The 20268-nt window shown below is 32.4% G+C and overlaps 1 protein-coding gene across 15 annotated transcripts in view; it reads left to right on the top strand.

The window, feature by feature from the left end:
- Nucleotides 1-20268, top strand: part of CPEB2 (cytoplasmic polyadenylation element binding protein 2) — a 71338-nt gene that overhangs the window by 34427 nt on the left and 16643 nt on the right. For 7 of the 15 annotated variants that reach the window (XM_049708805.1, XM_049708800.1, XM_049708796.1 and 4 more), the window contains 3 exons: nucleotides 4131-4181; nucleotides 11581-11604; nucleotides 19733-19903. In XM_049708805.1, coding sequence (XP_049564762.1) covers nucleotides 4131-4181; nucleotides 11581-11604; nucleotides 19733-19903 — 246 coding nt within the window. The remainder of the gene's footprint in view (nucleotides 1-4130; nucleotides 4182-11580; nucleotides 11605-19732; nucleotides 19904-20268) is intronic. The other 8 variants (XM_049708797.1, XM_049708802.1, XM_049708801.1 and 5 more) reach the window with 2 other exon arrangements.

The raw sequence follows: 20268 nt of genomic DNA, 5'->3' as shown, positions 1-20268 counted from the left end.
TTCTTTTTATTGGTAGTAAGTAGTTTAGAGAAAGAACTCATATGTTGATATATATCAATAAATGTATATATGTGAATAGTCTAATATTGGCTTAACTTATTGAATGAAGGTCTTTAAATACTGCTTTGTTAAAATTTTAGTAACTGGTAATTTGTCTTTATAATTGGTAAGTTGTATGCAGTTGTCATATTTCTCAGTGTTTTTTGATGCTCTAATATGCATCTGAAATGGCTAACATGAATTGTTTTTTTATATATGTATTATGTATATTAAAATCATAATAGACTAATAAGACAATTTTTGAGACTGTAGGTCCTCTAGTTATTCACTGACACCTAAGAATAAATATATATTTTTCAAAATTGTTTATTTTAAATTTTATAGTATTTTAATGTAAAAGAAAAAGTACCAAGAGGTAGTATATACCGATTACTTATAGATATGTTAAAACCACCATTAAATTATTATACTTTATCATATTTTCACAATAATAAATAATAACCCAGTTACCTAAAATTCAATTTGCCCAAACTCATTACTAGAGGACTTTATTTGTAAGGTTAGTTTCTTCTGGTATGACAGAAAACTCATAAGCAGCTTAAACAACATAGAAGTTTTTTTCTTTTACATAAACATAACACTCCTAGAAGCAGTACTGTGATTTTCATGGATCTAGGGTCCTTCTGTCTTGTTGTTCTGCTATCCTTCACACCCAGCTTCTGCCTCATGATCTAAGATGGCTGATTCAGTTGAGCCGTTGCTTCTGCATTCATTCCGACAAGCAGGAGAGAAGGTAAAAGAAAGGGAGAAGATGTTCCCTTTTAAGGATACCTTCCAGAAACTTCACTTACCAATTTTGTTTTACATCCTGTTGGCCACATCTTAGACACATGGGCATACTTAACTACAAGAAAGGCTGGGAAATTTACTTTTTTACTCTGGGCAGCCCTGTGTCTGTCCATTTGGGTGTCCTAGTATCGACAGAAACAGGTGTTAGTCTACAACTACCGGTCTGTGCCACAGGCCCTTAGATAATAGGGAGAAATTGGTTTTATAGCAATGTGGCTTTTTTCTATTTTTCTTTTCTATATTAAAGTATAAGTTAGCTATTATGCTACATAATTATTCTGTGAATATTTTTAATGGATGAATTTACCCTACAACCAACCATGCATACTTTTCTCCAGGTTATTTTATTAGCTAGGAAGTCATTATAAGATAGTGACTAAGTATGGAGCTAATCTGCCTGATTCGAATTCTGCCAGTGCCACCTGCCAGTGGGGTAACCTTGGGCAAGCTATTTAACCTCTTATGGCAAAGTTTACCTTCAAGTGGGAAGATAATAGTACCTAACTCACAGGATTATTATGAGGGTTACATAATTGGTTGTAAAGAACTTAGAAAAGCTCCTGGCACATAATAAGCCCTCCAGTGTTAGTTATTACTACCAATTGGCAGGTTCTTAATTAAAGTAATTTTAATACTATCCCATGTAAAATACAGCTGTGAAAGTTGACTTGTAAAGATGTATTAGTATTTCACTGCAGTAGAGGAAAAGTACTTGGGTAATTTTAAAACAGTCTAAATTTGCTTATTTCATTTTTGAATATTTCATTAGTTATATTGAGAGATTTTCTTCTTTGGAGAATTGTATTTTAGAACGTATTTACAGATGTATATCCATTTGCAAATAGATATCTGTCTTTTGAACTTTCCACATAAGGTGTGCCTTTTAAGTCCATTTAGAGACCAGAAGTCAAAAAACTATTAGTAATGAAAATATCTTGTTACCTGTGTCTTGGGACAAATAAAGTGAACAGTGAACCTTTTAGAAGATAATTATGTGGCAATTGAAAGTTGAGTGTATTTTGAAGTGGAACTAGTCTTAAGGCTTTGCTTAATTTACTTTTCTTGGAAGTCTTACTTGAATCCCTGGGCTTGGTTAAGTACTCCTTTGTGTTTTTTTATATAGCATACTGTACATAACTCTTCACACTTGGCAGAGTTTATTGAAATTGCATATTTGTGTCTGTCTCTCCTACCACATCATAAGCAGAGACTGTATCTCACTCATATGTGTATCCTCAGCATCCTGCACTATCAGTATACAAGACTTAAGGAACTTGTTACACTGATCAGAGCAATACAGGTTGCCACTTTTGTAGGGATTTTGATTTTCAATCTCAAGTAAGAAATAACAGTGATTTTTTTCATGACTTTAAGTTGTTCTGTAAATTTGGTCAGCTGCAACAAGATGTTTAGAAATAGTATATTTCCAAAATAAACTGTGATCCTTCAGACAAAGTACATGCTGTTGAAATCCAGTTTAAGAAAGCTCTGCTTCCTAATTCTTTCTGTCTTGTGCCTTTTGTGCATACTCTTCTATTTCTTACTCCATACTAAAAAGTATCACAAAGTATCACAACAATAAGCTTTTTTAGAGTATGACAGCTTTATTTAAGAGGTCATTTAGTTAACTAATATCATGCTGCATGAAACTTAGGAGTAAATGAGAGGTGGTAAATTGTCCTTTGAAGGACAGAAACATTTACTTTAACTATGTTGAGTCTGAAAACAAAATGTGTAGTTAAATTAGAGCTCAGATGAAGTGTGTGTGTATGCATAAGTGTGTGTGTGTGTGTGTATATATATATATATATATATATATATATATATACAGACACACACATAGCTATCTATTTGAATGTCAAAATTAGCTTATCTTTGCCACTTGGCTCTTGTACTGGAGATAATCAAATTCCTTAGCTTCATAATTAAAAGCCAATAGAAAATATCTGTTTTGCATGGGATATTTTGGAAAGGACGCTTAGCGTATAAAGTACTTGCTGAAGTGGTAAGGGTAGATGCAGTTAATCTCTACTCCTTACTAATCATGTCAAATCCATTCAGATATTTATTGGTCCCCCCCCCGGTGTCAGTGCATTACACACTATCATATTGTCTTTTTAAAGGGCTGTGCTAAACGTTGCTGAAATGCAATCTCACAGATATTTAATTTTTAGAAGTTTTCTAAGTGGATTTTAATGTACCTTTCTAATAGACTATCAGAGATTCAGGCATTAGAGGAAAATCCTGTATTTTAATGGACTACAAACAATAATCATTCTCACTATTGGCATTTAATCAAATAAGTGTTATGATGTAAAACTGCTGGATAAACCACAGTTTGTTCATGCATACCTTTTTTCTCTTCCACAGCAGTATGTAGTGCTACTGTCCCTTCTGCATTTTAGTAAATGCAAAACTTCTAATGAAGGATGACTCAAAAGAAGTACTATGCTCTTCAGCTTTAATATTTTCATTTTTAATATTTTTATGACATTTATAAACTTTGAACAAGTTAAATTTCCAATATCATTTGTAATAAAGCATTTAAGATTTTTTTGTTTTGTTTTGCGGTACGTGGGCCTCTCACTGTAGTGGCCTCTTCCGTTGCGGAGCACAGGCTCCGGACGCGCAGGCTCAGCGGCCATGGCTCACGGGCCCAGCCGCTCTGTGGCATGTGGGATCTTCCCGGACCGGGGCACGAACTCGCGTCCCCTGCGTCGGCAGGCGGACTCTCAACCACTGCGCCACCAGGGAAGCCCTAAACTTCTTTTTTTAAATGAAACTGATAAAATCATATTGAATTCAATAGCAAGTTGTGATAAGTTTGGGGGGCTTATTTTTTATTATGATATTTTGTTTTTTTATTTAAGAATGTAAGTTTCTTTCCTTCAAATATCATTTTTGGGAAAAGAGATCTTTAGCAGAAATTACAAACAGATTTGAAAATTTTTTTTTTAAATTTCACATCCTATATTAAGTTTAAAAGACTAGGATACCTACATCATTTTCACATAAAAAAAAAACAAATAGGCTTTATTCTATAAGCATTGCTCCCAAATCACATTGTGCTCTTATATTCTAAGAACTAAAGTTAACTGTTTCTTTTTGTTTTCAATTTTCAAAGACAGTTTTAGTTAATACAATTTGAGCTAAACATTAATTTTTTATTCCTTAAGAACTGTACTGTGCTCAATAAATTTCTCCTCCTTACTCCCCTTCCATTTTTTTGCTTTTCAAACAGTTCCATAATCTTCAAACTTCCCTTTCCTGTCTTTTTAAAGGTCGATTGAGCTATCCACATCCAGGAACTGACAATCTGTTGATGTTAAATGGTAAGTTTTATAACAACATTTTATGTTTCCAATTGATTTATATAAAAAAAGATGAATGAATACATGTTTCTCTAAACCTTCCCCATATACACAAGTTAATCATTTTATAAGTATTCAGTATAAAAATAAAGCTACAACTCTTCCTGTACAGAAAGCAGAATTAGGAGTTTGAGTGTATTCTCACTGGCAAAGCAGTCATTAAAGTGTATTTGTGACAGTATGATTTAATTCAATGATCACGGCTTTGGAGATAGTCCTGAGTTTGAATATCGGCTTTCCAGTTTATTGTATTAACTTGGTCAAGTAATTTCCGTGAGCCTTAGTCTCCCATCTGTGAAATGGAAGTAACGGTCTAAAGGTTCATTATGAAAATTAAATGAGATAATATTTGCAAAGTGCATAGAGCTTGTTACTTATTATAGTACTTGTGTTTATGTTCACCTAAGGAATATACTGGTGATTCTATAATTATGGGAGTCACACCAACTTAATTTATTCTAGCTAGAAAGTTTACACAGTGAATTTTATTCTGGTGGAAAAGAATAAACTTTCATTAAAGTTGTTTTCTTTCTGTGGGGCAAACATTGCATTCAGAGTCACGGTACCTAGCACATCCATGACTGTGGGAGTAGACATGCATGGTTAAAATATCCTTCACAAAGGTATTTTTAAATCAGAGGGCGGGTCTGAGGAGAGGGAAGTAGGATGAAGAAGGAATGGTAAAGATAGCATAGGACTTCCTTTAAAATACATAATTAATTACTAGAATGGCTTGGCACTTCTTTTTCAGCTAAAGCTTTGTTGAAAAAACATGGCAATGAAATTGAAAAACAAAGGCTGAAAAAACAGCCAGTGTAAAGCTAGACCATGTGAACTCTAGTGTTAAGTAAAAACTAATATTAAGAAAAGATGAAAAGATAGGAATAAAGTCTAGGCTACCTAGGAGATTGTCAGGGTAGATAGGATTTTGGAATGAGAGAAAAATTGAAGACGCAAAGTGTTAAGTGAGGTGCTAAATTGATTCATTCAACATTTGACCCTTCTGTATTGAGTCACCCACCACATGCCAGCCTAGTCTAAGCACTGGATTAACTATTAGTAAGGATCTTCAAAGATGGTTAGAGGTAGAATTGTCAAGGTATTAACAATGGGGCCAGACTGCACTCTAGGCTGAGGCCATGTTCAGGCTAGACCTTACAGCGGTCTAGTAGTCCACATTTATGAAGTTAGGGAATTTTGGTGTTTCCATAGACTTTAACCAGAAAGGCACTAGAAATTACATTCCAGGACTTCTTTTTTTCTACCATGGAATTAAAAAAACATATCATTTAAGTAGCTGGTCTCTGAACTCTAAATCTGTGACTAAAAATTAGACTGTTGAAATTGAGTTTACAAAACACAAAATAGATCATAATCTTTATTACTCTCAGGGCTTGATTTATAAAATAATGATAGCTTTAGGTAACGATAAATTTTTAATATATTGATCCTGAGTTCCTTAAAGTCTTTTCTTTTGGAACAGTCTATGTGGTAAATAAAGATCATTCACATTTCTATTTTAACTTCTAAAAAAAGCAATTTACTTGAAAAATTTGAATTTGCATATGTTTCACGTATTCTGTTAAAATCCATCTGAAGGAAAGTACTGTATGAGATAATTTGTTAGATCATTCACAGATGTTCTTAGACTGCTGAATACATAGTTAAACTAGGATGATTCAGAAGTATATCGTAATCACAGTAGAATGTGTTGGTTCTGTGTGAGCAGAGCTTAGTAGCCACACTATTTTTACAGCTTATACTTTTTGGTTGCACTAATTGTTAAACGAATTGACTTTTTCAGTTGTCTAAAGCCTTTATAAATAATCTAGATGTTAGGTTGAAAGTGTTTTATAACATAGTAGACAAAAGCATATTTTATTAAATATATATTTTCAAAGTCATATTTTCAAAATGACTTTGAAAGAGTAAAAATCATGTCCTGTGAATAGATGAAGAAATTGGATCTGTTTGGAGAATATAAAATTAAGGCAGGCAAGAGTTGCATCTGTGGACAAATCTGTTTTTTCATTATGTGAGCATTTTTCACAGAATGCCATTTTAGGGCTATAGTACATACTCAGTACAGTAAGCCATCCTGGAAATTCTGAACTTCTTCTGGCAAGGGACTAGGGGAGAAAAATTATAATGAAACTAGGACATCAAAGTGTTTCGGCCAGTAGAAACAATTTGATCCAAAGAGAAAAAAAAGACACTCACTTGGGATCATTGGTTAAGAGGGAAAGCAAGAGTGGAAAATTGGGTATATTTATAGGGTAAGAAAGTATTTGAATATTAAAGATTTCGATAATTTTTGTAGACATCAAGGTTATTGAAGAAGTGAGAATTAAGTGATGTTAATACCAAACCTCTGCCTATACTAAATTATTAATAAATATGATTGACTGATTAAAGAAATTATAGCATCTCGGCACATAGACCTGCTTTTTAAATTGTTGCTCTTTTTAGTTTGTTACAGATTTCACTCACTATTAGGCAATTGATTAAGTAAGTTGTATTACTTAACCAACAAGCATAGCTAATATTACAGACTTTGAAAATCAATATTGGTAATAAATTATACATCAGTATTTCTTTTGTGTGGTGGTTTAGCAGTAGTTCGTAGTGGTTAGCATCACAGACTCTGGAGCCAGACTATCTGGGTTTACACCCAAGTTTGCTATTTCTAGCTGTGTGACCTTGGGCAGCTTCCCTTTGACTCAAGAGTCCTCATGTGTAAAAGAGAGGCAGCATGCTGCCTGCCTCAGGGGGATTGTGTGAGAAGTGAGTGAATTCATTCATGTACAGTATTTAGAACAGTATTCAGTATTTAGTTACTGAAAGTCAAAGTTTGTTGTGGCAATGGGTGATGAACAGTGATAAAAATGACTTTGAAAGAGTAAAAGTCATGTCCTGTGAATAGATGGAGTTGGATCTGTTTGGAGAATATAAAATTAAGAGAAGACAAAACTGATATTTTCAACTGAAGAATGTTATGTATAGTGGACAAAGAAGGCTTGTTTTATGTTATTTCAAAAAGCCAAACTAGAACCATTTGGAAGAAGCTATTTAGGGACAAAATTTTAGTCAATAAAAGTAAAATGACTTCTCAAGCAGTGTTTTCTACAGTGTGGTACACTTGCCCCTTGTGGTACCTAAGATGATTTTTGATGGTGCACAAATACACATTAAAATAAACACATGACTATTACAGCTTAAGAACGTTCCTTAGAAAATACAGAACTGGCAGAAATCTATGATGTTACAGTGGTGCTAGGCTTGATTGAGTCCATTAAAAAATAATACATAAATATGAATATAGTTGTTATGAAGATGAGGCAAACATTGTAAAGATTTTGTGATTCTACCTTTCTAATTAATTAGCATTATGGCTAAACATGTAAATATTCCTATAAGGGATAAACAGGGACTGGAATAAAGGTCAGGAAGTTGGTCAAAACCGGTAAATCTATGAACTACCCCGGCACATCCTTTAACTCTGAGCCTCTGTTTACTCAGATATAGAAAAAGTTATAATCCCACACCTGTATGTCTCATGAAATTGTTATATTAGATTTTTTTTTAATTTTAACAATAAAAAATGCCATAGAAACGTAACTGCAAATAGGCTCCTATTTCTGAACAGACCATGTTCCTCAATTCAATTAGACATCCAGCTGAATTGACTAGTGGACACTGCCACTATTGAGTAATTCAAATTTTGTAGAAGAGTCCAAATTTAACATCCAGAAGTCCTTTAGGGAAGTCACATTATATAGGAATGGGTAGATTGTCTAAAAACCAAAGGATTTACTCTCTGATGTTAGAATGACGGCTTTAATGTTTCTAAGTGTATAAATCTTATACTTTTAATTATCAGTAGTAAAAAACAAAATACAAAATTTTGAAAAACACCTTGTTTTCCATAGAAGTAAGGAGCAATACAAAATGATGTATTTGAGTATTTGTTTCTATTACTGTAGGAATTACTGTACTCCCTTCACATGTCTCCCAAGGAAAATAGCTTACATTTTTATTAGTACATATGATTTTTCAAAAGGAGAACAGATCGAGAAGTATGGGGAAGGGGTGGCATTAGCAAGCTGGTTTGAAATTCAAATTTGTCGTGATTAGCCACATACAGCCATGTTTGTAATCAAGAGCTTGCTCTACTTTGGGAGGAAGTTATGTGTATCTTTTAATTAAGAAAATTTACTCAGTAATGAAATTGTTTTAAGTGTATTAAGTTATGAAAATAGGAAACTTGAGTATGCAATCAGTTCATTTTTTTATGCTGATGGAAGTAAAGTAGATAGCAGCAGATTTATTTTGGATATTGAAAAGGATTATGATTTGGGAGTCATATTTCTCTCCCTGGTTTTGGCTTTTTTAGAGCAAAAAATAAGAATGTCATTAGTTTCACACCAAGAGAACTTTAACCTTTAAATATTTCCAGCTGATTTGGTATGTTTACCTATCCCTTCCTCCAGCTGCAGTAATTCAGGTACCACAAACTATAGCTAAGAGTCAATATATAAGGGCACAAAGGTCCTAAGGAGAATGTTAGAATTATCCTGTTTCTTTTTTAGTAGCTGTGGGTTAGAATCTAAATAAGATCATTGGTAATCCAGGACCAAAATGTAAAGTTCCTTGTATAAGAAAGGTCTTCAGGCTTTTCTCACATCGTTCTTGTTACCTTCATTTAAAACAAAGAAATATATATATGTGTGTGTGTGTGTATAATACATATTTTAACACACATGCATAATATATATATATTTACACATGTATGTTAAATAGACAATTCCTCACTTTTTCTAAGGCTTTATAAATTTATGTAACTGAAATCTAATATTATAAATACAGTGTTTTATACAACAAATTATTTGCTTTTTTTCTAAATCATATTCTAAATGAGTTTGGGAGGAACATATTGTTTTAAGAAGTCTCTTTTAATTAAAACATAATGAATACTAGACATTTAATGATTTTTCTTTCTCACTGAGGATTTCTGATAATTCTGATTCAGTTGCAGTGGGACATATCCCTGAAATTCACATAGAAATATCGGTAGAAAAAGTGAGTACACATACCACTGCTTAGCGTGGTGGTAGCAGATTGGTTATTTCCGTGACAGGGAAGAGGAAACGTTTCACATGGTTTAGCTTCATCTGCAGTCAGTTCTATTTTTGGTAATGTAAAGACTTGGAATCTGAGAGTTGTCCAAAAAATACGTGCAATAGCTCTTTACAGGATTCTAAAATTCCTCAGGTATGAGATAGTTGGAGAAATTTTCTAAATAATGTGTTCAAACCTAGGACTGACATGAAACCTAAGATGTTGTGTTTGTGCATATTTTCACTATTTTAATATTGAGTAGCCTCAGCTAAGAAGCATAAACTGGTTATGATGTCGTTAATTTTCTCAATAGATCATGAATTATGTTACACATTATTATTTCATCATAATTCATAATTTGACTTTAAATTTGATTAAAACAGTTTCATTTGCTTTATAAATGTTTGACCCTTTACAGCTATGAATGAAATTCCCCAAAGCAAATTTATATTGGATTAATGCCATTAGACCAGGCCTAAGGATAAGCAGGAAGCCCAGCTCCTAAGACATGCTGTGAAGTGTTTTGGGGCTATTGACCATTTCCATGCTTAATACAACTAGTAAGACTTCAGGGGATTCATTCTTCTATAGCCTGTTCTTGATAGCTCCTTTTATTATTCCTATTGTCTGATTTTCCATAGTTGACTTCCATCTCTTTGAAACCCTGTTTTCCTTAAGGCCTATATAACTTTTAGAAGACCTACACAACAAAATTCTAAATGCTGGTTCCACCCCTACCCTCATCCTAAACTAATATATAGGTCAGGTAAGCTATATATAATCTATATATATACAGATTATATATACAGAAACACACATAGAGGTAAGCTATGTATAAACTAGTATACAGGTCAGGTAAATCTGCCAGGCTTTGAGGTAACTGGACGTCATGGACAGGTTTAATTCTGCAACAGATTATATAACTAAAGACAGTAGAATGGCAGGGTTACTTTATATAAAAGACTAATATTTATTGACTTATTTCTTGAAGTATAAATGATTAAGAGTTTTCAAGTTTGATTTTCCTCCTTTTTATTATAGGGAAACTACTGCTGTATCCTAACCTTGTAGGCACACTTCTTTATATTAAAGCCTTATTAGTATAAATTTTTTGTTTAATTTGGTAAAATCTCTATAATAGAATGTATTTAATGACATGAAATGTTTTCCTTTGATCTTTAAGTTTTATACCTTTGGAGAAACTACATTTCTGACAACTTTTAATATATATTTTGATTGGAAATTTTTCAATATCACATTTTTCCCAGGCCTAAAAATATCCATGAACATAAATTAAGATCTTGATTTTGACAGTCATTTTTGGTTTACTGTTAATTCCAGAGTGGAAATACTCATTGTATACTCAGATTTGGGGGAATGAGTTATTTAAAAACAAGTTGCAAATTTTATCAAGCTGGTACTTTCTTATGAAAAATAAATTGCTGTATTTTTTATCCATGAGGAATTATGTAAACTGCTAATAACATAGGTTGAAATGCTTTCTGCTTTATAGTTTTACAATATTTAACACATGTACTATTCTTCAATGATACTAATAATAATTTGTATCTAAATCCCTCTTACTCCAGATGTAGAGACATAAGCGCTTAGTTAGCTGTTATAAATTGTACCAAAAAGATTGAAAGCATTATTAGCTATAGTACATCATTAATCATTTTCAGCTAAGCAAGTTTGAACATGGATTTATTTCTTTACATTCTATCTAAACTCTACAGGCTTCAGAGAATGAATTTAATGTTGTTATATATTTTCATTCTTCTGTGTCTTCCATTTACTTTTTCCATGCAGGGCTTGGTATAAAGTGATTTAGATCTGAATTACTAGTTGGACAGTATATGCTATATCACTATAATAAGTAGAAAAACAAGGATTTAATTCATGTTATTTCCATTCGTTGGGAAAATTATTTGAGATGCTATTTAACCATAAAGTGTTACATATTCTTATCCTGATTAGATGAAACAAATACTTATTCATGAATTTTAACACAAATGAGAATAAATTATATTTTTCCTGTTAATTTCACAGTTTTTATACAGTTCAGATGATACATATATGAGTGCATTGTAAATATTAAAACACCATGCTGATGTTATGTGATGACATTGTGGTAGCTCTTAAGACAAAGTAGCACTAATTTCCAGATGCCCACGTAGCTTTTGTATATGTGGGCTTATTTTTAGTTCTGACATTTTACAATTTGTCCTTTGTTTACATGCAGCAAGGAGTTATGGGCGAAGACGAGGTAATTCATTTCTGTTTGCTATGGTATAACTCTTTCTAATTGGGTTTTACTGATCAATGTTATAATTAATTATCCCAGATTTATTATGCAATGTCTGGAAACTCACAGAAAAAATTGTATTTTGATTTGCGCACTTGTCAAAGTTTTGAATCCTAAATATCTTAACCTTTAAAGTACATTTTCATACTAATATGGTTATTTAATAAACTTTTCCATTTTAAGCTGTCCAGATTTTAACTGTTTTTAAATTTATTTGTGTATCTTTTAAAATAAACCTGCTGTTTATAGTTTTTTTAAGAGATTTGTTTAATAAATACTAGTGAAGGTGACATGCTCTCTCAATCTGTAACTGATTGTCTTATCTATGATATGTAATTTACAACTCTAGTTTATTAGTTTTATGTTTGACCCAGTTGAAAATGACAAATACCAAACAGATTACTGTTAACACTGATATATAGAAATCATGTTGCTAATATTTCTCTGTGTCTTCTAAGAATATAATAGTTTCTCTCTCCCTGTCTCTAACCCCATACACACACACACATTCTTTTTCTCTCCCACAAAAGTCTTCCCCTCTGGGTTCTTGTTATCTTAAGGAAAAGGCCAGGACTATATGATACTGTGCTATTCAGCTTCGTAGGAAAGCAGCTGACATTTTCCATGGCTTAAACTTTGCTTTTCTTTTTCATGTGCAGAAATTGATGGGGAGAAAGGTAGATGTGATGATGGGAGAGATGAAGCAAAAGTAACTTTACACAAAAAAAAATAATAATAATTGTAGACTGTGACTATAATATCAAGAAAAAGCAAAAATTTCTCCTTTTAGATAGGAACTTGCTACTACTCATATATATTTCTGTCCTCTGGGAGCCGTAAAGATATCCTCTACATCATAACTGCCTCCCAGCATTGGAAGAAAGATCTCACATGGTTTTTTGTTTGTTTGTTTGTTTTTTGTTTTTTGTGGTACGCGGACCTCTCACTGTTGTGGCCTCTCCCATTGCGGAGCACAGGCCCCAGACGCGCAGACTCAGCGGCCATGGCTCACGGGCCCAGCCACTCTGCGGCATGTGGGATCTTCCCAGACCGGGGCATGAACCCGTGTCCCCTGCATCGGCAGGTGGACTCTCAACCACTGTGCCACCAGGAAAGCCCCTCAGATGGTTTTAAGGCTTTTGGTAGAAGCCTTCTATAGGACAGAACTGACAGTTGTCACATTTATATGGCTTAGTTTGGGGGGGTAACAACTGAATTTTCCTCTCAAATTACATGGCATTAGTAATTATTTTAGTTGGTCCTCTGTGAATATAGGACCAAATTACATGGCATTAGTAATTATTTTAGTTGGTCCTCTGTGAATATAGGACCTTTTACAATTTTGGATTTGATGGTCAGATGAAAATATCCCGTGATAAATCATAATATAAAAAAGAATATATATATAATATATTATATATAACTGAGTCACTTTGCTGTACAGCAGAAATTAACATTGTAAATCAACTATACTTCAATAAAATTTTTTTTAAAGTTTATCCATTAGAAATAACTATTGAGAGATTTTGAGTTTGAAAGTACTTTAACACACTAAGTAATAAAACATTAAAAAAAAAAAAAGCCGCATACCAAAGGAATGACTCAGAAAGAACTAGAAGTAGCCTGGCTCTCTTCCTATTTTCTACTCATTTTTTCCTCTTCCTATGCTAGATGTTATATCAGTATCACATCAATAACCTTTTAACTACCAAGAACCCCTTTTATGGGTTTCATGTTTTAGATTTGGTCCATCAAAGGAAGTACATTTATTCATTTATTTAGTCATTTTTCTTTTCTAAAAAGAAATCTCATACACATCAGATCTGTTGATGTGGGATGTGTCACACTGAGTTGATATAATTTTTGCCAAAAAATAAGACATTGTTCTTTACCAGTGCAGTGGTGGGTGGACAGTATTATTTTCTCAAGGCATGTTGACTTTATAATCTAGTTTAGGAAGAACTATTTTTTCTTCTTTTGTCACCTTTGACTCACCTTTAAGCTCAGGCACAGAGTGGCTATTTTCATTTAAAAGATTTCCCGCTTGACTGCAGTAAAACCAAATTACTACCAAAATGAATTTATATATTTTAATATCTTTAATAATGTCAACATAAGAACTTTAAATCAAACTGGCTACAGATATTAATATATGAAATATACCTTAGGAATAATCAAAATTTAATTATACTGAAAGTAAGAAAAAGCAAAGTTTTTTTTCCCTGCTTTTCATTTGTGTCCTGCCCCAACTCCTATGTATTTCTGTACTGTGGGAGCCATAAAGAGTTCTACTTCAGTGCTGCCTGGGGGCCAGGATTAGAAAGGAGAAAGACTCTCACATCTATTGTATTTATTGTCTGTTCAATGTTTATTCCATTCTGAGAGTGAACATACTCGTCTGAGCTTGGAGTAGGGTGGTAGGTTGTGAAGGGAGGTGTGAAATGTAACTTAAACTCTATCTCTCAATCTAAAATATTTCTATTATTGCAATCTTCCCTTTAATAAAGGATTAAAGGGCTGCTCTACTCCAGAAGGAGTAAAAATATATAGAATATTTTTTAAAATAACAGAAATAAAGAACCTCCAGTATTTTAGTTAGTGGTACTAAACACCACAAAGCAATCTTTTCTAGCAGACAAGCAAAGCTTTAGTTAGTAGATTTTAGTAGATTATATATGGAATGAGAAGATAAGAGAAATACTTTTTAAAGAGAATGAAAATATGGAGGTTTAATTAGAGAGGTTGGATTTATTCATACTGTATATGTAGCCATTCATATTCATGTGCTATAATGAATAAGGAATTATTAATAATACATTATACTTAAAGTATTGCTTAAAAATTGACCTGGGATTTTCTATGATTAGATTTAATTTGAACTCATTTGACTTTTTTAACAGTCTTGTGAAATAGCCAGACTAAGTGTATACTCCCTAATATCACCACTACCAAACCCTTTTATGATGACATCAAGGCTGAAAATTTTCATCTTTGATAAATACTTTTTTCACATTTTTATTGAATTATAATTTGCATACAATATTATACTAGTTTCAGATGTACAATATAGTAATTCAGTATTTGTGTGCATTACAAAATGATCACCATGATAAGTCTAGTAACCATCTGTCACCATACAAAGTTATTACAGTATTATTGACTTTATTCTCTATGCTGTACATTGCATCTCTGTGACTTACTTGTTTTACAACTGAAAGTTTATACCTCTTAATCCCTTTTACAACTATTTCTATTTCATTTATTCCCCTCTGGAAACCTCCAGTTTATTCTCTGTATCTATGAATCTGGTTCTGTTTTGTTCTGTTTATTCATTTGTGTTATTTTTTAGATTACATATATAAGTGAAGTCATACAGTATCTATCTTTGACTTATTTCATTTAACATAATACCTTCTAGGTCATCCATGTTATTGCAAATTGCAAGATTTCATTTTTTTTTTCGACTGAGTAATATTCCATGGCATATATATACCACATCTTCTTTATCCATTCATCTATTGATGGACACTTAGGTTGCTTTCATATCTTGTCTATTGTAAATAATGCTGCAGTAAACATAGGGGTACATGTATCTTTTCGAATTAGTGTTTTCATTTTCTTCAGATAATACCCAGAAGTATTATTGCTAGATGGCAGCTCTATTTTTAATTTTTTGAGGAAATCTCTGTACTGTTTCCCATAGTGCCTGCATAAGTTTTTGTTCCCACCAACATTGCATGAGTGTTGCCTTTTCTCCACATCCACGCCAGCACTTGTTGTTTCTTGTCTTTTTTGATAACAGCCATTCTGACAGGTGTGAGTTGGTATCTCATTGTGGTTTTGATTTGCATTTCCCTGATGATTAGTGATGCCAAGTAGATTTTTGTGTATCTGTTAACCATCTATATGTCTTCTTTGGAAAAATGTCTATTCAAGTCCTCTGCTTATTTTTGTTGTTGTTGTTATTGTTGATAATCGAATTGAATGAGTTCCTTATATATTTTGGATATCAACCCCTTATTGAATATATCATTTACAAATACGTCTCCCATTTAGTTGATTGCCTTTTCATTTTGTTGATGATTTCCTTCACTGTGCAAAGCTTTTTACAGTTTGATGTAGTCCCATTTGTTTATTTTTGCTTTTGTTATCCTTGCCTAAGGAGACATATTCAAAAAAAGTATTGCTAAGACCAGTGTCAAAGAGCTTACTGCCTATGTTTTCTTCTAGGAGTTTTAGGTCTTACATTTAAGTCTTTAATCCATTTTGAGTTTATTTTTGTATATGGTGTGAGAAAGTAGTTCAGTTTCATTCTTTTGCATGTAGCTGTTCAGTTTTCCCAGAACCATTTATTGAAGGGACTATCTTTTCCCATTGTATATTCTTGCCTTCTTTGTCATATAGATTAATTGACCATATAAGCGAGGATTTATTTCTGGTCTCTCTGTTCTGTTCCCTTGATCTATGTGTCTGTTTCTATGTCACTACCATACTGTTTTGATTAGTCTAGCTTTTTAGTATAGCTTAAAATTAGGGAGCCTAATACCTCCAGCTTTGTTCTTCTTTCTCAAGATTGCTTTGGCTATTCAAGGTTTTTGTTTTTGTTTTTGTTTTTATGGTTCTATACAAATTTTAGGATTATTTGTTCTAGTTGTGTGAAAAATGCCATTGGTATCTTAATAGAGATTGCATTGAATCTGTAAATTGCTTTGAGTAGTATGGAAATTTTAACAATATTAATTCTTCTATGAACACAGTATATTTTTCCACTTATTTGTGTCATCTTCAATTTCTTTCATCAGTGCCTCATAGTTTTTAGAATATAGGTCTTTCACCTCCTTAAGTTTATTCCTAGGTATTTTATTCTTTTTGATGTGATTGTAGGTGGGATGTTTTCTTGCTTTCCCTTTTCTGATAGTTTATTAGTGTGTAGAAATGCAACAGATTTCTGTATGTTAATTATTATGATAACTGTCAGAGAATGGACGAAATCTTCAAAGCATGACCAAAAAGAAGCCAGGGTAACACTATAAGACAGGGTCAACAAAGTATAACCCACAAGCCAAGGCTTCTGGTTTTTTAAACAAAGTTTCATTACAACACAGTCATGCCCATTCAGTTACTTTTTGTCTGGTTGCTTTGGAGCTACAGTGATGACAGTTGAGTAGTTGCAACAGAGAAATGTATGGCCTACAAAGTCTAAAATATTTACCATCTGGCCCTTTACCGAAAAAAATTGCTAATCCCTCCTCCTCAAAGAGACTGACTTACCTACTCTACACTTATACCCAGAAATAGCAATTTTTAAAAGAAACAGAATTTTAGTGAACTTAATTATAAAGTAAATATATTATGTCTAGACATTAATTTACAAAGACATACAGGGTACTAGGTTTTAATTGGTTGTTTAAATTAAATACCTTATTCATTCTCTGTGAGAAAAGGACAAACCTATTATTGGGGCAAAATGCTTTTAAGTAACAAATGTACCTTATAGCTCCTGTCTCAGTTCTTTGGAGAAACATGTGTGATAGTGATTCTGTCTGATTAAACAGATGGTGCCTGAGAGAGATCAGTCCTGGACCTACTTTTGTTGTTTTGATAGTTTTTTTAATCCTTGCATATGAAATAAAAATCATACCATCACACTGGTGGGTTATTTAACCCAGTAGAGTGGCTGCTAGGATCTTGAGGATGGGAGGAATATTCATTCTTAATAATAATAGTTTGTTTTGTGTTTGCTTTTATTTTTAAAACAACAATCAGTACATAAAAGTATAGATATACATTGATATCAAAGAACCATGCTCAGCTTTAAGCTATAAATTGACTAATTTTGTACAAATGTTTTCTTTTCCTCTCCTGGTAATTTTAGTTTTCTTTTTTATTCATGAACTTGATGAACTTTACTGAGAAGTATATCGATTTTTTAAGTGTTCAGAGAGCCAACTTTTGCCTTTATTGACTCTTTTTTTAATGTTAGTTTTCTGTGTCATTGATTTTACTTTTTTCATTTCCTTGATGCTACTCTTTTTGTATTTAATTTATTATTTTTCTATCTCTTTGTGGCAGAAACTAGGATTATTTAAGTATTTCTTATTTTCGAATATGCATTTAAAACTATAAAATTCCCTGTAAGTATGAAAATTTTCCTCTAAGTAAGTAGCTCTTGCTACATCCCACAGATTTTATATTGTGATTTCATTATCAGTCAATTTCATTCTTTTGAGGTGTAAAACCTGAAAATATAGCCTAGTTTCAGAGCAAAAAAGGAGAAAGGTAATTTAATTTTGGTTGAAAACTGTTGTAAATATTTTAGTCCAAATCACTTTATGATCAAACTCTACTTTTCTCAACACATATAATTTTACCTTTACTGCCAGTCATTTTCATGGATCATTCTTAGAAAGTATGTTTAAAGTACATGGAAAACATAATTATTAACTGGTTCTCCTTTTATTGCCATGTTGATTTGGGTTATAGGGGATGATAATTGGAAAGGTAAAAAATATTTTTGTTGGTGATATATATTTAGTTAACTCCTCTTTTAAACAGGTATTTAACTCTATAACTTTTATGGCTTCTAGAAGGAAAGTGGTCATGATTTTCCAACAATGAAGATTCTTGTTAGTATGGCCAGTATGTGACATATTCCTAGCCTTTCCATTACATCCTTCATTCAGCTGAACTTTGGTTAATAGATTTTAGACATATAGATTATAGATTTTGATAGTTATTTTACTAACTGTAGTATTTATTATAATTAGAAATATAGAATAATTCATTAATATATAATGAATATTCTTACAATATTATAGTTAAGAAAAAATTTTAAGTCATTTTGGGTCACTTGTGTGACATTGCTTATGTAGTGATTTTCTTTGTCACTGCATTCGATATTTATACTTAAGTATTGCCATGTCTGAAATAAGTATAAAATTTGGATTTGCCATTTTAATCAAAAACTAGTTAATGTGCATGTTGTTTCTCTACCTCATCTTATTCCTTTTAAAATATACAATTATTTACTTAAAGTCCAACCATAGAAAGTTGAACCAGTTATTCATAATTAATATTACTTTTGATGGCTCTTGATGAGGTTCATTTTAAGGAAAATAGTTTCATTTTGAAGAGCTTTCTTTCCATTGATCACAAAGAATATTGACGTTTTTTTCTCATTGGTCCTTATTCCTGATAGCAAAGGTATTGGGAAAGCTAAATATCCAGAGTTACTCAGTGAACGTGGGTATCTTTCAGAACATCTTACTTAAACTGAATTTGAATCTGCAGAATAATTTGTTTCCTATACCAAATATGATCTTTCTCCCTGATTTTGGTCTTATAAAATTAAAATTCTTATTTCTAACATCTAGCTAGCTATAGTTCACAGACATGTAGCCCCTTCCTTCTCACCTCAACCCCAACTGTATGCAGGCCACAGAGTCTAGCATCAGGATTGCTGCAGAGGATTATACAGGCTGTGCCCATATGAGGGTGGGCTCAGATGGGGACTGAAGTCCTAGAGGGGGTGCCTTTTTCTGTTTTGCATATGTGCAGAAGCACATATTTACACATATGTATGTAAATATGTGCATATTTACACATGCAGTAAATTAATTCAAGGTCTTATATGCAAGTATTACTTGGTGCTTTTGTCCTTACTTACTGTAGTCTGCAAGTGGTTTTTAATGTCTTCTTATCTGTTTAGTCTGTGCCATTTCTTTCTGCCACCAATTTCTAAAAGGTTTCTCCTAAAACCTTTCTTCTAAAAGGTTACACATCCAGTCTACCCATCCCCATACATCAGATTCTTGCTGCTTTCCATAAGAAATTGAAGTGATTTAGTGTTTGTTTGTGATGTAATTGTTGTCATATGACCATGTTTATTTCTAAGTCATTCCTCAGACAACTTCTCTCTTGAATCTAGGTAATTAAACCTTTAAACTCTCTGAATTTTCCTTAATTTTTTTATGCCTATGTCGCCTTCAATTTTAAGCCTTTGAATTTGTTGTTGCTCTTTTTATGCCTGACTTTAATTTATCATTTTCTTAGATCCGAGATTCAAGTTATATTTGTTCTTATATTTTAGGTCGTTCTTCCCTCTTTCCAATAGATGATGGCTTGCTGGATGATGGTCATAATGATCAAGTTGGTGTTTTAAATTCACCCACATGTTACTCAGCTCATCAAAATGGAGAGCGAATAGAACGTTTCTCTCGAAAAGTTTTTGTTGGTGGTCTTCCTCCAGATATTGATGAAGGTAAAATGATGATTTGGCATATAAAAAAACAAACCTGAAATATAATGTGAATGGGGATATGGAGTTTTTTTTACCTCTAGAGATTTTCAGTTAAAATGGATATCCATCTCCGTTTAAATATTTTGTCACCTGTTGAAATATAAAGATAATTGAACAAATAACTTTTTTAAGTTTGTTTCTTTAGTTTATATCTTATGCATATTATTATTGTGAGAATTTTTTGTAAATAAGATTTTCATCTAGTTCATCTCCCACTTATGTTTTTAAATATAGAACATATTTGAATACATTAAACTTTTTTATGTATTTATTTAAAACTTTTTGTATGACTATAACATGCATGCATGCACACACACATGCATGCA

The sequence above is a fragment of the Orcinus orca genome, chromosome 4 (assembly GCF_937001465.1).
Source record: "Orcinus orca chromosome 4, mOrcOrc1.1, whole genome shotgun sequence".
NCBI lineage: Eukaryota > Metazoa > Chordata > Mammalia > Artiodactyla > Delphinidae > Orcinus > Orcinus orca.
Note: the sequence above shows the minus strand (reverse complement) of the source record. Positions and strands in the feature narration are given on the sequence as shown.